The 14519-nt window shown below is 48.0% G+C and overlaps 2 protein-coding genes across 2 annotated transcripts in view; both read right to left on the bottom strand.

Annotated features, from left to right (window-relative positions):
• LOC131397229 (sialic acid-binding Ig-like lectin 8) overlaps window positions 1–14519 on the bottom strand; it is a 111586-nt gene that overhangs the window by 24226 nt on the left and 72841 nt on the right. The window lies entirely within an intron of this gene.
• On the bottom strand, window positions 353–13337 carry LOC131397231 (sialic acid-binding Ig-like lectin 6). The gene is given in 9 exon segments (XM_058530000.1): window positions 353–405; window positions 408–525; window positions 3249–3334; window positions 3674–3763; window positions 11378–11632; window positions 12140–12187; window positions 12401–12679; window positions 12855–13217; window positions 13295–13337. Coding segments are annotated over 9 exon segments (1335 nt in total).

Here is a 14519-nt window from a genome sequence, read left to right as displayed (position 1 = left end):
GCCAAAAAGGCCATTAAGTTTAAATAATCAGAGGCAAGCGTTATAAGCTGAAAATTGTCAGATTAAGAAGTTGAAATCTGAACCCCCAGGACCTCAGGATGTGAGTATATTAGGAGGCAGGGTCTTTAAAGAAGTAATTCAGTTGAAATGGAGTCATCAGGGTGGACCCTAATCCCATACACTTGGTATCTTTTTGAGAAGAGGAAACATTTATAAGAAGAGGGAAGACCATGTGAGAAGATGGGAGGAGACAGCTGTCAGCAAGCCCAGGAGAGAGGCCTCGGAAGGAACTAACCCTGCTGACTTGTTGGTCTCAGATTTCCAGCCTCCAGAACTGTGAGAAAATAATTCCTCACTTGTGTGTCTTGCTCTCTGCGTACTCGGTGTTGGTACCTTTTTTTTGGGAGGCTTGTGAAATGTGAGGAAAGCATAGTGGAGCTCTGGTTCCTCTCCTGAGATGGGGCTCGCCCCAGCAGGGGCTGGGTGGTCTGAAGGGGAGTCTGTCCAGAACTCGTGCTGATGCGTCTGAGTCGAAGGAAGAGAAAGATTAAGAGCTGGACAATAGGATCAGGGAGAAAGCAGCTAAGACCAGAATGGGATTGCTGAGGGAACTTGGATCATTTTCCCCTTCATTTGTTCAAAAATAGTTAATAAGTAGCACTGTCCAATCCTCAGTAAGTATTTATATTAGTCATATTATATTCTAAAAACAAATGCTGGGAGAGGATGTGATTATCATTTTTATCTTACAAATGGTAAAACTGGGGCTAAGAGAGATTGCATGCATTGAGCTGAAGACACACGTCTCTATACATGCACCACTGAGCCAGGACTCAAATCAAGCTCTTTCTCACTATGGCGCCATCCTCTGTTGGGGCCGTGTGCCAGGTGCTGTGTGTGGAATGATGAAGAAAGCAGACCCAGCCCCTGACACCATGCAGCTGATGGTTTTCTAGGACAGGCAGTTACTAAACAAATAGAAAACAAGTACAATTCAAGTTCTCAATTTGGGATGCCAGATACTTTGGAATATAAAGCGGGGGCAGTGGCTGCATAGCCGGTTTCCAGACAGATCCTAGAAGACAGAGCAGAGAGCAGGTCCTGCAGGAAAAATGGCCCCAAACACCTCCCCCATATCTGCTTCCTGCCCACAACACCCTCAGGCTGCAGATGCATGAAACAGAAATGCTCAAACAGCAGCACAGAGAGGCAAAGAAACATTTCTGAAGTCAGGAGGAAAGGCGTTCACTACTGATGGGCAACTAGAAGAGAGGGAGAAGGCTGCTCAGAGTGGGCAAAAGAAAGATGAAAATCAATGACGGATCAACTGTGCTAATCTACTGCAGCCAAAACATGGGAAAGAAAGAAACGTGTCTGTGAATAATCATGGCTACAGTATTTGCGTATGGATGAACCTCACCCATCAAAAGACAGACAGAGGTTTTAACAGCAATGTTTTCCAGCACTATGATTATTAAATAATTCGTTCCAGAAATATTTATTGAGTACCTGCTGTGAGTTATGAGTCAGGCATTCCTCTAGGCCCTGAGAATGCAACAGGGAATAAAACAACAACAACAAACTGCCCTGGGGACTCACTAGAGGAAGGAAGGATTCTGATCCATAGTAATGAGTCCTGTGCTCAGTATGTGCCAGGTGCTGTTTTAAGTACTCCCCACAACTACTCTGTGACACAGGTTCTCCTCATATTCCCATGTCACAGAAAATAAACAGAGGTCAGAGAGGGCACACCATTTGTCCAGGGTCACACAGTGCGTCAGTAGGGAAAGGGGATTTGGATGCAGGTGGTCTGGCTCTGGAGCACATGCTTTCAAACACTATGCACTACTGATTACAGGTGACATTCATTAAAAAAAAGCTTGCTGAAAATTTCTAAGTAAAGCAAAGGAAAAGGTATAACCTGATTCCTGACATCCACAATTCCTGTCTCCAAGATTCCCAATGGGAACTTAGCACACAGTGAGGATTCCATTCCCCAAGATAGACCAGGGGAAACAATATAGGGAATTAAGAAAATTGAATTAAAAAAAATGATACTCTGTCTCCTTGATAGGCCAGTTACAGAGAAAGATGTTTTGAAATAATCAACTGTGATTGTGGGTGTGTCTACTTCTCTTTGCAGTTCTGTCAGTTTTTGTTCACTTGTTTTTGTTTTTTTTTTTTGTGAGGAAGATCAGCCGTGAACTAACATCTGTGCTAATCCTCTTCTTTTTGCTGAGGAAGACCGGCTCTGAGCTAACATCTATTGCCAATCCCCCTCCTTTTTTTTTCCCCAAAGCCCCAGTAGATAGTTGTATGTCATAGTTGCACATCCTTCTAGTTGCTGTATGTGGGACGCTGCCTCAGCATGGCTGGAGAAGCGGTGTGTCGGTGCGCGCCCGGGATCCGAACCCGTGCCGCCAGTAGCGGAGCGCGAGCACTTAACCACTAAGCCACGGGGCCAGCCCTGTTCATTTGTTTTGATGAATGATGCTGTGCTATTGGGGGCATATGTGTTTAGGATTTTTATATCTTTTAATGACATGATAGAAGCCAGATATATAGAGTAAATATTGCAGGTTCCATTTATATGAAGTTCCGGAACAGACAAAATTGATCTATCATGATAGAAATCAGCGACCGCTGGAAAAGGGGGTTGACTGGGAAGGGGAACAAGGGAATTTTGGGGAGTGATGGAAATACTCCATGTCTGGAATGGGGACATGGTTACAGGGTGTATCCATTTGTCCAAACTCATTTAACAGTATACTTAAAATGGGTGCATTTTATTCTATGTAAAGTATACCTCAATAAATTCAATGTTGATATTAAATAAACATGGTGGTAGATTTGAAAAATGCAAAATGGGGTGATGAATTGTGACTTTGAGGCACTCGGCTCTCTACCCTAGAGCCCGTGTCCGCCACTCTCTTTGTACTCAGAGGGACTGACACAGACTAGGTTTGGGCCATTACTCTTCCCTGGTGATAAACACCAGAAGAAAAGGCTAATATCCCAGGAAAATATGATCATCTGACAGATGAGGCATAAACACCTCCAACAAACCAAGTGGACTGCATACTTACCCCACCAGAAGGAGATGCATCAGAGCAGCTGAGTCAATAGTTTAAAATAACTACATGTGGAACTCTGGGCAGTGTTGGATAAAAGGGAAGTTCCTAAGGGCCCTTCCCAAGGCAGCATCCACCAGGAATAATGTTGAATGTAGCTCCTGCCCCCTCACTCACCCTGGAGCCTGAGCCCTCAACTGGGTTCACGTCGTCCAAGCTCTGCACTGGCTGGGCCGCCTTCTTCCTGCAGGTCTTCACTCTAAGGGAACAGCCCAGGGAATTTCAGCTTGGTTATTTGGGGCAAGGAGAAGGCAGACCACCCCCTACTCCTTGTGATGAGCACGGAAGTGCTGAATAAGGTAGGCAGAAGTGGGGCCCCTCTCCAGGTGCTTCCCTTAACCCAAGAGCTGGACCAGAGTCTGTGAAGGGACCCCATGCTTTGTCCTGTAGGTTACAGGCTGATTCACGCCACCACTCAGCCTCCCTTCCCTGGCTCCTGGCTGTCCAACCAGTTCCTCCACCTCAGGATTTCTGAGATTCTGAGACCTTATGCCCTTCTCACCCCTAGTCTCTCCCTCTGTCTCTGGAGCCCACTCTCACCTAAAGATGAGACAGGCAAAGAGAAAGCAGGGCCATGATGCCAGCTCCCCCAACTGTTCCTAGGACCCCACTGGCCCTAGGTTCTGGTTTACCTGTAGGTAGGTTGACTTTAGGGTAAACTCCAACCCCATTACATGGCATCCTCCCAACTGGCCGCTTCTCTCTCTGTGTGTTCCCTTAATGTACCCACTCCCCAAACAGCACTCAGTCACTCAGCATTTCATTGTCCTGTAGATGCTGGACCTGCCCTTTCTCCTGGCCACAGAACTGAGGATCTTACACGGCCAGACATGGTCCGGACCTTGGGGTGCCTCTCCTCCACTCTCCATCTCTCTGGGGCTGTTATAGGTTAAGTTGTGTCCATCCCACATTGAAATCTAGCCTCCCACTCCACCCCGCTGTATCCCCCACTGCGTACCTCACAATGTGACCTTATTTGGAGACAAGATCTTCCCAGTGGTACCTGTTAAAATGAGGTCATTAGGTTGGGCCCTGATCCAATAAAACTGGCATCCTCATTAAAAAGGGGAAATTTACACGCAGACAAGGAGAATGCCATGCAAAGATGAAGGCAGAGATTGGGGAGATGCTTCTACAAGCCAAGCCATGCCCAAGTTTGCCAGCAAACCACCAGAAGCTGGCGGAGAGGCCTGGAAGAGATTCTCACAGCCTCAGAGGGAAGCAACCGTGCTGACACCTTGATCTCAGGCTTCTGGCTTCCAGAAACGTGAGGTGATAAATCTCCGTTGTCAACCATCCTCCAGCACATCCACTCCTGGGGACCCTGGGACAGAGAGTGAGCCTCACCGAAATTCACACCCCACGTGGGGCCCCAGCCCATCTCCTTCCTCCCTGTTGATGTTCTTCCTCTCAGGGGTCATTTCCTGAAAAGAGAAAATGGATGTCTCATGGCCAGACTCCCCGAGTCACAGGTTGTAGATGTCTGGAGGTGGGTCCAGGGCTGGGATGTAGGGACATGGGAGATGGGGGAAGCCTTTTGTGGGGAGTGAGGAGGCCAAATGTCCTCCCTCCCTCAGCGCCCATGTGGTAGACAACCCCTCTCTGCTCATAAGGTCACACACCAGCCATGCATGCTGCCCCGAGAGTCACTGTCCAGTGGGAAGACAGTAAGTGTCTGGGCACCCAAAGCTTCCTGTGACAGGTGCCTTAATTTGTGCATATATACGTTTTGTGTATTTTGAGACTCAATTTGCAGAGGCATACATATTTAGAATTTTATATTTTATGGAGGGTGAACTAAACCTTTGATTTTGTGAAGTGCCCACACCTAATTCTCTTTGCCTCCAGGACTCTCTCATCTGATGTTAGGACAGTGATGCCAACTCTCTTTCCTTTAGTGCTTCCATGGTATGTCTGTTGGCATCTTGTCATTTCAACCTTTCTCAATTATTAAGTCTCAGTTGTGTTTCTTGTCAATATGGGGAGGCCATCTTTCATTCATTTATCCTTTCCTTCATTTCTCCAAATGTATAGGGATAAGTCCTATTATCTTCTGGGAGGAGACAGTGAGGTGAATTTGACAGACCAAGACACTCTCCTTACTGTCCTGTGGGGAGCTGGACAAGGCACCAGGAAACTAGAAACATAGATGGAATTGGCAGAAGGAACGTGACCAGGACTGTCAAGGTGGGAGGTAATGAGGAGTAGGTGGGACAACACACTTAATTCGTCAGAGGGCCTGGAACATGGGAGCTCTCAAGAGGACAGCTGACATTCTCTGTGGGATGGGATTGTTGGGAGAATGAAAGGAGAGACAATAAGTGCCCACTTTGCCACAGTGGCCCCACTGGACTCCATGACTGACTTCTGGACAGCTGTCTCCTTGCCTGGCCACACTGCCCCTCACTGTTCTGGAACATGACAAGCTCTGCCCTGCCTCTGGGGCTTTGCCCATGCAGACCCCTCTGCCAGGTGTCTTGGTGCTCAGGACACAAGGAATGAGGACCACCAGGCTGGGAATCATCCTCCACTGGGAGCATCAAGATTTGTTGGGAGAAGAGACTTGCTCCTGGATGTGGAGGACATGTTTCTTCTGCGTAGCTGGTGGCTGTGCAAGAGGTGGTGGGAATCCTGGGACAGAGGGACAGGAACTAGAGGGAACTCCTTCAATAGATTTATTGTCAGTTTCCAAAATTTGTTAGGACATTCTAGTTGTTTGCTTTTCTATGTATAGTTTTGAATCAGCTTGTCAGTTTCTACAAAAGCTCTCACTGAGACTTTGAGATTGCATTGAATTTATTGAACAATTGGAAAAACTGACATCCTAACAATATTGAATCTTCCAATCCATGAACATGGTATATACCTCCAAGTACTTAGGTCTTCTTTTATTTCCTGAAGCAAATTTTACATTTTTTTCAGTGTACACAACTTGTATATATTTCATTTCACTTATTTGGTAGTTTCATGTTACTGTAAATTGCATCCTTAAAAAAATATTCAATTTCTAACCGTCCTTGGCAAATGCATAGTATTGCAAAGGAATTTGGTCATCTGAACTAGTATCTGAACACCTTGCTAAACTCTTTTATTGGTTTAAGCAGCTTTGTGTATAGCTAGATATTCTATGCCCACCACCATGTTATCTGAGAATAAAGAGTCTTTTACTTCTTACTTTATGACTCGGAGAGCTCTTATTTCTATTTCTTACATTCATTGCACTGGGAAGGGTCTACAATATATTGTTTGATGGAAGTGGTAAGAGCAGCCATCCTTGCCTCCTTTCCAATTCTAGGGGAGAGATTTCCATGGCCTCTGGGACTGGCCCGTCCAAGCCTTAGGAGAAATTGTTACCAGAAACTTTCTATTAAAGCGGCAACAAAAGTCCTGACAGAAGCCTGGGTTCAGAGTTTGGAAAAAATTTCACATCAGGACTTTTGTTAGGTGTTTTATGCGTATGTTTTCATGTCTATTTCACAATAACCTGATTAGCGGGATGATTTCACTGCTATGGAGAACAGTAAAGTGAACCACAGAGATAAAGGGACTCACTCAAAAAGTGGCATACATGGATTTGAACTCAGTTCTTTTGACACAAGTCCTGTGGTCTTCCACATATACTAGTGGATTCATACCATTGTCAAGAAGGCCATCAATTTTAAAATAATCAGAGGCTGAGTGTTATGAGCTAAAAATCATAAAATGAAGAAATTGAAGTTCTAACTCCCAGTACCTCAGGATGTGACTGTATTGGAGATAGGGTTTTTCAAGAAGTAATTCAGTGAAAATGAAGTCATTAGGCTAGGGCCTAATCCCATACACTTAGTATCTTGGTAAGAAGAGGAAACATTTATAAGAGGGAAGACCATGTGAGGACACATGGAGGAGACAGCTGTCTGCAAGCACAGGAGAGAGGCCTTGGAAGGAACCAGCCCCGCTGACTTGTTGATCTCAGACTTCCAGCCTCCAGAACTGTGAGAAAATAATTCCTCACTTGTGTGTCTTGATCTCTGCGTACTCGGTGTTGGTGCCTTTTTCTTTGGGAGGTTTGTGAAATCTGAGGAAAGCATAGTGGAGCTCTGGTTCCTCTCCTGAGATGGGGCTCAGCCCAGCAGGGGCTGGGTTGTCTGAAGGCGAGTCTGTCCAGACCTGGTGCTGATGCACCTGAGTGGAAGGAAGAGAAGGATTCAGAGCTGGCCAATAGGGTGAGGGAAAAAGTAGCCAAGGACAAGAATGGGATTGGGACTGATGGAACTCGGATCATTTTCCCCTTCATTTGTTCAAAAATAGTTAATAATTAGCATTGTCCAATCCTTAGTGAGTACTTATATTAATCATATTATATTCTAAAAACAAATGCTGGGAGAGGATGTGATTATCATTTTCATCTTACAAATGGTAAAACTAAGGCTAGATGGATTACATGCATTGCCCTGAAGACACACGTCTCTACACGCACCACTGAGTCAGGACTCAAATCCAGCTCTTTCTCACTATGGCACCATCCTCTCTTGGGGCCTTGTGCCAGGTGCTGTGTGTGGAGTGATGAAGAAAGCAGACCCAGCCCCTGACACCACGCAGGTGATGGTTTTCTAGGAGAGGCAGTTACTAAACAAATAGAAAACAGTACATTTCAAGTTGTCAATTTGGAATAGGAGATATTTTGAAATATAAAGCAGGGGTTGGGGGGCATTGCCAGTTTCCAGACAGATCCTAGAAGACAGAGCAGAGAGAACGGTCTGCATGAAAGATGGCACCAGACACCTCATCTATATCTGCTTCCTGCTCACAACACCCTCATGCTACAGATGCATGAAACAGACACCCTCAAACAGCAGCTGAGAGGGGCAAAGACAAACAGTCCTCAGGTCAGGAGGAAAGGGCTTCACTACTGAAGAGCAAATGGAAGACAGGGAGAAGGCTGCCCTGACTGAGCAAAAGAAAGGTGAAAATCAGTGATGGATCAGCTGTGCTAATCTACTGTAGCCAAAACATGGGAAAGAGAGAAACATGTCTGTGAACAATCATAGCTACAGTATTTGTACATGGCTGAACCTCACCCATCAAAAGACACAGACAGATATTTTAATAGAAAATGTTCTCCAGCACTATGATTATTTAGTGATTTATTCCAGAAACAGTTATTGAGTACCTACTGGGAGTTATGAGTCAGGCAGTCCTCTAGGCCCTGAGAATGCAACAGGGAATAAAACTACAGCAACAAACCACACTTGAGACTCACTCATTAGAGGAGGGAAGGATTCTGATCTGTAGTAATGAGTCCTGTGCTCAGCATGTGCCAGGTGCTCTTTTAACTACTCCCCACAGCTACTCTGTGACACAGGTTCTCCTCATATTCGCAGGTCACAGAAAATAAACAGAGGTCAGAGAGGGCACATTGTTTGTCCAGGGTCACACAGCACATCAGTAGGGAAAGGGGATTTGGATGCGCGTCATCTGGCTCTGGGGCACCTGCTTTCAACCACTAATCTCTACTGACTTCAAGAGACATTCATTAAAAAAAATAAAAGTTTACTGAAAATTTGAAAATAAAGCAATGGAAAATGTATAACTTGATTCCTGACATCCACAATTCCTGTCCCCATGATTCCTGATGGGGACTTAGCACACACTGAGCATTCCATTCCCCAAGATAGACCAGGGGAAACAATATAGGGAATTAAGAAAATTGAATGAAAAAAAATGATTTACTGTCTCCTTGATAGACCCGTTACTGAGAGAGAAGTTTTGAAATAATCAACTGTGATTGTGAGTGTGTCTACTTCTCTTTGCAGCTCTGTCAGTTTTTGTTCATTTTTTTTGATGAGCGATGCTCAGTTATTTGGAGCATACATGTTTAGGATTTTTATATCTTTTAATGATGTGATAGAAGCCAGATATATAGAGCAAATATTGCAGGTTCCATTTATATGAAGTTCTGCAATAGACAAAATTAGTCTATCATGATAGGAATCAGTGATCACTGGAAACCATGGGTTGACTGGGAAGGGGAACAAGGGAATATCGGGGAGTGATGGAAATGTTTCATGTCCAGATTGGGTCATGGTTACAGGGTGTATCCATTTGTCCAAATTCATTTAACCATATACTTAAAATGGGTGCATTTTATCCTATGTAAAGTATATCTCAATAAATTCAGTGTTGATATTAAATAAACATGGTGATAGATTGGAAAATGCAAAATGAGGTGATGAATTGTGACTTTGGGGTGCCCGGGCTCTCTATCCTAGAGCCCATGTCCACCACTCTCCTTGTACTCAGCAGCTCTGACACAGACTAGGTTTGGGCCAGTACTCTTTCCCAGTGATCCACACCAGAAGAAGAGGCTAATGTTCCAGGGGATTATGATCATCAGACAGATTTGGCATAAACACCCCCAACAAACCCACTGAACTACATAGTTACCCCACCAGATGTAGACACATCAGAGCAGTTGAGTCAATCATATAAAATGTCCACATGTGGAACTCTGGGCAGTGTTGGATGTAAAAGGGAAGTTCCTAAGGGCCCTTCCTGAGGCAGCATCCACCAGGGATAATGTTGAAAGGAGCCCATGTCACCTCACTCACTCCGGAGCCTAAACCCTCGTCTGGGTTCACGTCGTCCATGCTCTGCACTAGCTGGGCTGCCTTCTTCCTGCAGGTCTTCACTCTAAGGAAAGAGCCCAGGGCATTTCAGCCTGGTTATTTGGGGCACTGAGAAGGCAGACAACCCTCTACTCCCTGTAAAGACCATGGAAGTGCTGAATGAGGTAGACAGAGATGGGGTCCTTCTCCTGGTGGTCCCTTAACCCAAGGGCTGGACCAGGGCTGGGAAGATACCCCATGGTTGCCTATGTTGGTTATGAGCTGATTCACACCACCACTCAACCTCCCTTCCCTGGATCCTGGCTTTTCAAGCAGTCCAGGTCCTCTGGCTCAGGGTTTCTGAGATTCTGAGACCTTATGTCCTTCCCACCAAAGGCATCTCCCTCTGTCTCTGGAGCCCACTCAACTGAAGATGAGACAGAGGCGACAGAGGCAGAGAGAAAGCAGGGTGATGATGCCAGCTCCCCCGACTGCTCCCAGGACCCCACTGGCCCTGGGTTCTGGTTTACCTGTAGATAATTGGACTTTAGGGTAAACTCCAACCCCAATACATGGCATCCTCCCAACTGGCCACTTCTCTCCCTTTATTCCCTTAGTGTACCCACTCCCCAAACAGGACTCAGTTGCTCTGCATTCCATTACCCTGTAGACCCTGGACCCGCCCCTTCTCCTGGCCACAGGACTGAGGATTTTACACCCCCAGCCACTCTGATCCAGGCCTTGGGGTGTCTCTCCTCCAAGCTCCATCTCTCTGGGCCTGTTACGTGTTAAATTGTTCCCCCCCCCAAAATTCATTATGTTGAAATTCACCCCCCCTCATCCGTGGCATATTCCCTGCCCCGTACCTCAGAATGTGACTTTATTTGGAGACAAGGTCTTTACAGCAGTTATGGTTAAAATGAGGACATTATGTTGAGCCCTAATCCAATATAACTGATGTCCTCATTAAAAAGGGGAAATTTGCACAAAGAGAGGGAGAATGCCATGTGAAGATGAAGGGGAGATGCTTCTACAAGCCAAGGCATGACAAAGTTTGCCAGCAAATCACCAGAAGCTGAGGGAGAGGCCTGGAATAGATTCTCACAGCCTCAGAGAGAACCAACCCAGCTGACACCTTGATCTCAGGCTCTGGCCTCCAGAAATATGAGATGATACATCTCTGCTGTTTAGCCCCTTGTTTGAGGTACGTTGTTACGGCAGCCCTAGGAAACTAAAACAAGGGTCCCGGCTCCTCCTTCCCGAGGCGTCACCCCTCAGCTGACCATTGACCTGGCAGCAGCAAGACAGTGGCAATCTGGGCTCCATGGACATTTGCACCCTCGCAGCTGAGTCTGAGGACAGAGCCGAGCCCCCCACTGAAGCTCAGGGAGCTGTTGGCCCAGGGCCCGGTGGAGCTGGAGGTGACCGTGAGGGAGGCGTTGCTGCTGTTCCCCTCCAGCAGACTCTCCCCCAGCCGCCAGTGCAGGGAGGGGGCCGGCTGGGCTCGGGATGAGCAGCCACAGTGCAGGCCCTGGTCCTCCAAGGAGCAAGAGGGTCCCAGCAGCTGTGGGGGGGTCTGTGGGGAGGGAAGTGAAGGTCAGTAGTGCCTCTGCCCCCCACAGGACCCAGGTGTCATGCCCCGGGGGTCCCCACACTCACAGGCCATGGAGAGGCTCACAGATATATTTTGGGAGCCCAGCAGGTGCTGAGTGAGGCAGGTGAAGTCTCCTCCTGTAGTCCCTATGGAAGGCAACTCCAGCATGGCGGTGGTGGATATAGGGGTGGCGTTCAGGGCTGGGGACCCCTGGAACAAGCTCAGCTCTGCAGGGGGTTTGCTGTCAGCCACACAGAGCAGCCGCACAGCATGGCCCTCCAGGACGGGAAGGGTCCAGGTGTTTTGCAGGATCTTGAGCGCTTTGGAGAGAGAGATGCAGAGAAAGAGAGACAAAGACAGAGAGAGATGGGGTGGGCGAAGCTGGCATCTCTCTCCACGCTAACTCTGAAGAGGGGACTGGGAGAGTCAGGCCTCAGGCCTTCAGAAGAGGCCCAGAGGATTTCCCTGAGCTGCTCAGAGTGTCGGGCAGATGGAGAACAGAGGACTCAGGACAGGGATGTAGTGAACAAATGCAATTAATGGACCAACGAGGGGCTATGGAAGCAGGAGGAGGTAACGCGTCAGAGAGAAGGTGAAACAAGAGGGATGTGACGGCTTCCTTTGGATTTGGCCAGAGAAAGCTGTGGGTGAGAAAAGATTAACTTCAGGGGCTGGGATTTGTGAGGGCTTTCCCCTGTGCTCTCCCCACGTCTGACCTCAGTAGCTGGCTTCTCACTTATCTCTCACTTAGTCCCCAGACAATTGGAGCTCTAGATCCAGCAGACCTGCATCCAACCCAGTGCTGGAGAGAAAAAATTCTTTTTTACCTCTGCTGTTTCCTTGGGCAATGTTGATCACCATGTTCTGTGGAGCATCTGGAAAAGAAGGATGTAGAAGCCTCAACATCCATGGAGACGGATGATGGGAACAGATGGGTGGGCACTGGACCTTTCTCCCCGGGACCCATGGAAACAGGTATAGGGGCACCCCTCCCTGTTGGACTAGCAGGACCCCTACATCAAGCTCTGGCCCAGCTCGGCCCTGGCCCCACCCCCTCAGAGACTCAGGCATCCTGGCCCAACACTCACAGGTGACTTTGAGCTGAATGGTCCTTTCCACAGTCACACCAGCTGCAGGGAACTTCACCTGACAGGTGAGATTGGTGCCATGGTCCTGGGCCCGTGGGGTAAGAGTGAGCACAGAGGAGAGGAGGGTCCTGGGGCCCAGGGAGGTGAGAGTAGCTGACATCCGGGAGAAGATGGAGGGTGTGCCCTGCTCACAGGCCCAGGACACAGAGCAGGTCAGGTTCCTGGGGAGGCCAAACTCCAGGCTCCCTGACATAAGGATTTCATGCCTGTGGGTCAAAGCTGGTGAGGACAGAGAGGATATTGGGACCACTTGGTGTGTCTCCAGCCTGCCCCAGGGTCTTTACATCACCGTCCCCACAACAACCCACTCTCAGGAAGAGCAGAACCTTCATTTTTCTATTTCCAGTGCCCCACACTCTGGGGCCTTTCCCTGGGCCCCCACCATACCTGTCACACGCAGAGAGCATCTTATCCTGATACGAGTGTTTCCTGCAGGAATTCTCCATGTGAAATAAGTACGTCTCACTGTCCCCCATGTTGACGTCTCTGATGCTCAGGGAGCAGTTGTAGGCCTGGGGGTCCCCGAGGAGGAAGAACCGGCCCTGGGTGCTCTCATGCAGTTTCTGTTTCTCTTTGTTTGTGGCCACCAGAGAATTACGGTTTCTATCCGCCCCTTTCTGGAACCAAAACATGTGGAGGGTTCCAAAGACAGTCCAGGGATAGGAAAATTTGCAGGGCAGGAGGACACACAGGCCCTCCTGCACTGTCACGGACTCCCGTAGTTTCAGCTGGTACCTCTGATCCTGAGCCGTGGGCACTGGGGAGAGGGAGACACTCAGCCTGCAGCTCTGGTGCCTCCCACGAGTGGGGTCACTTTTCCCCACAACTACTCACGTCCCCACAACACAGGCAGCAGCAGCATCAGGTGCAGCGACATTCTGTCCTCCTGCCCTAGAACAGTCTGCCTTCCAGGGTCCCTCTGAGAGAGAAGAGAAAGCCACAGCTGTGAGAGGGCAGAGGAAGCTGATACAGAAAGCCTGTGTTTAGAAGAATGGGCCACAAGCCCAAAAAAGAAACTTCAGACCACAGATTCAGCTGTGACTGCCCATTTGAGATCATCCGGGACAATTTCTGCCTGTGTGAAATGAACCCTGAAGCTCAGACAGGCAAGGGGCTTGCCCAAGTAACACAGCAAGGAAGTACGAGAGCCCCCAAGTCCTGCCTTCTGGGGTCGTGCACGGTTGTCTCTACTAGAGAAGCAGGTCCCACGTGGCCAGCTCCCAGAGAGTCAAGAGTGCAGGGAGGGCAGCTTCCCATGAGGACAGCCAGGGAAGGCCTTTCTATTTGCCTATGAACCGGCCAGAAAAATCACATATAGGTTTTTAGCTATGGACTGAACTCCTCTGATGGTTCTATCCACAGAACTACCACCTCCTAGGAAGGTCACCTGGCACGTAGGGCCGGTGTCATGACCTTGGGACCCTAACATATGAGTGAGGTCTTAGGAAAGGGGAGACATCTTGGGGCCCAGGGGGGAGAGAAACGTCATCTTATACAAGCCGCTGACACAGTGCTATTTAGACTCCAAGATAGTTGCACTTCAGGTGAATGGGGTGTAGATTTGGGGTGTCTGGTACAAGCTGGAGAGGAGAAAATGACTCAGACCCCAGAGTGTGATCCTGGGGGCAACCTCCACATTGACCACCTGTCTCTCAGCTCTACAGTCCTGATCACCTCCCCCACCCTCCAGATAATGAGCAGATGAGTTCCTGTCTCTGGGATTCTTTCCTGGGGACCCTTGACTACTTGTCACCTCCAGAGACAGTGTCATATATTGGGAGTCAGATTTCACATAATATTTCTCTATCCTAAAGTCTTTCCACTTTTCCACAACTTAGAAAATCTGATGCTCAGACAGCCACTGTGGGCCCCTGGGTCCTGAGGAGGTTGAGTCAGCCCCAGATTCTGTCTTCCAGGTTTGATAGGGTCTCTGGGTGAGGGGGATTATGGAAAAAATAAATATGCAAAAATAAACAAGTAGGACTACATTAAACTAAAAAGCTTTTGCACAGCAAAGGAAACCATCAACAAAATGAAAAGTCAACATAATAGAATGGGA

This window comes from Diceros bicornis, chromosome 34 (assembly GCF_020826845.1).
Source record: "Diceros bicornis minor isolate mBicDic1 chromosome 34, mDicBic1.mat.cur, whole genome shotgun sequence".
NCBI classification, from domain to species: domain Eukaryota; kingdom Metazoa; phylum Chordata; class Mammalia; order Perissodactyla; family Rhinocerotidae; genus Diceros; species Diceros bicornis.
This window is presented reverse-complemented; position numbering and strand designations above follow the sequence as displayed.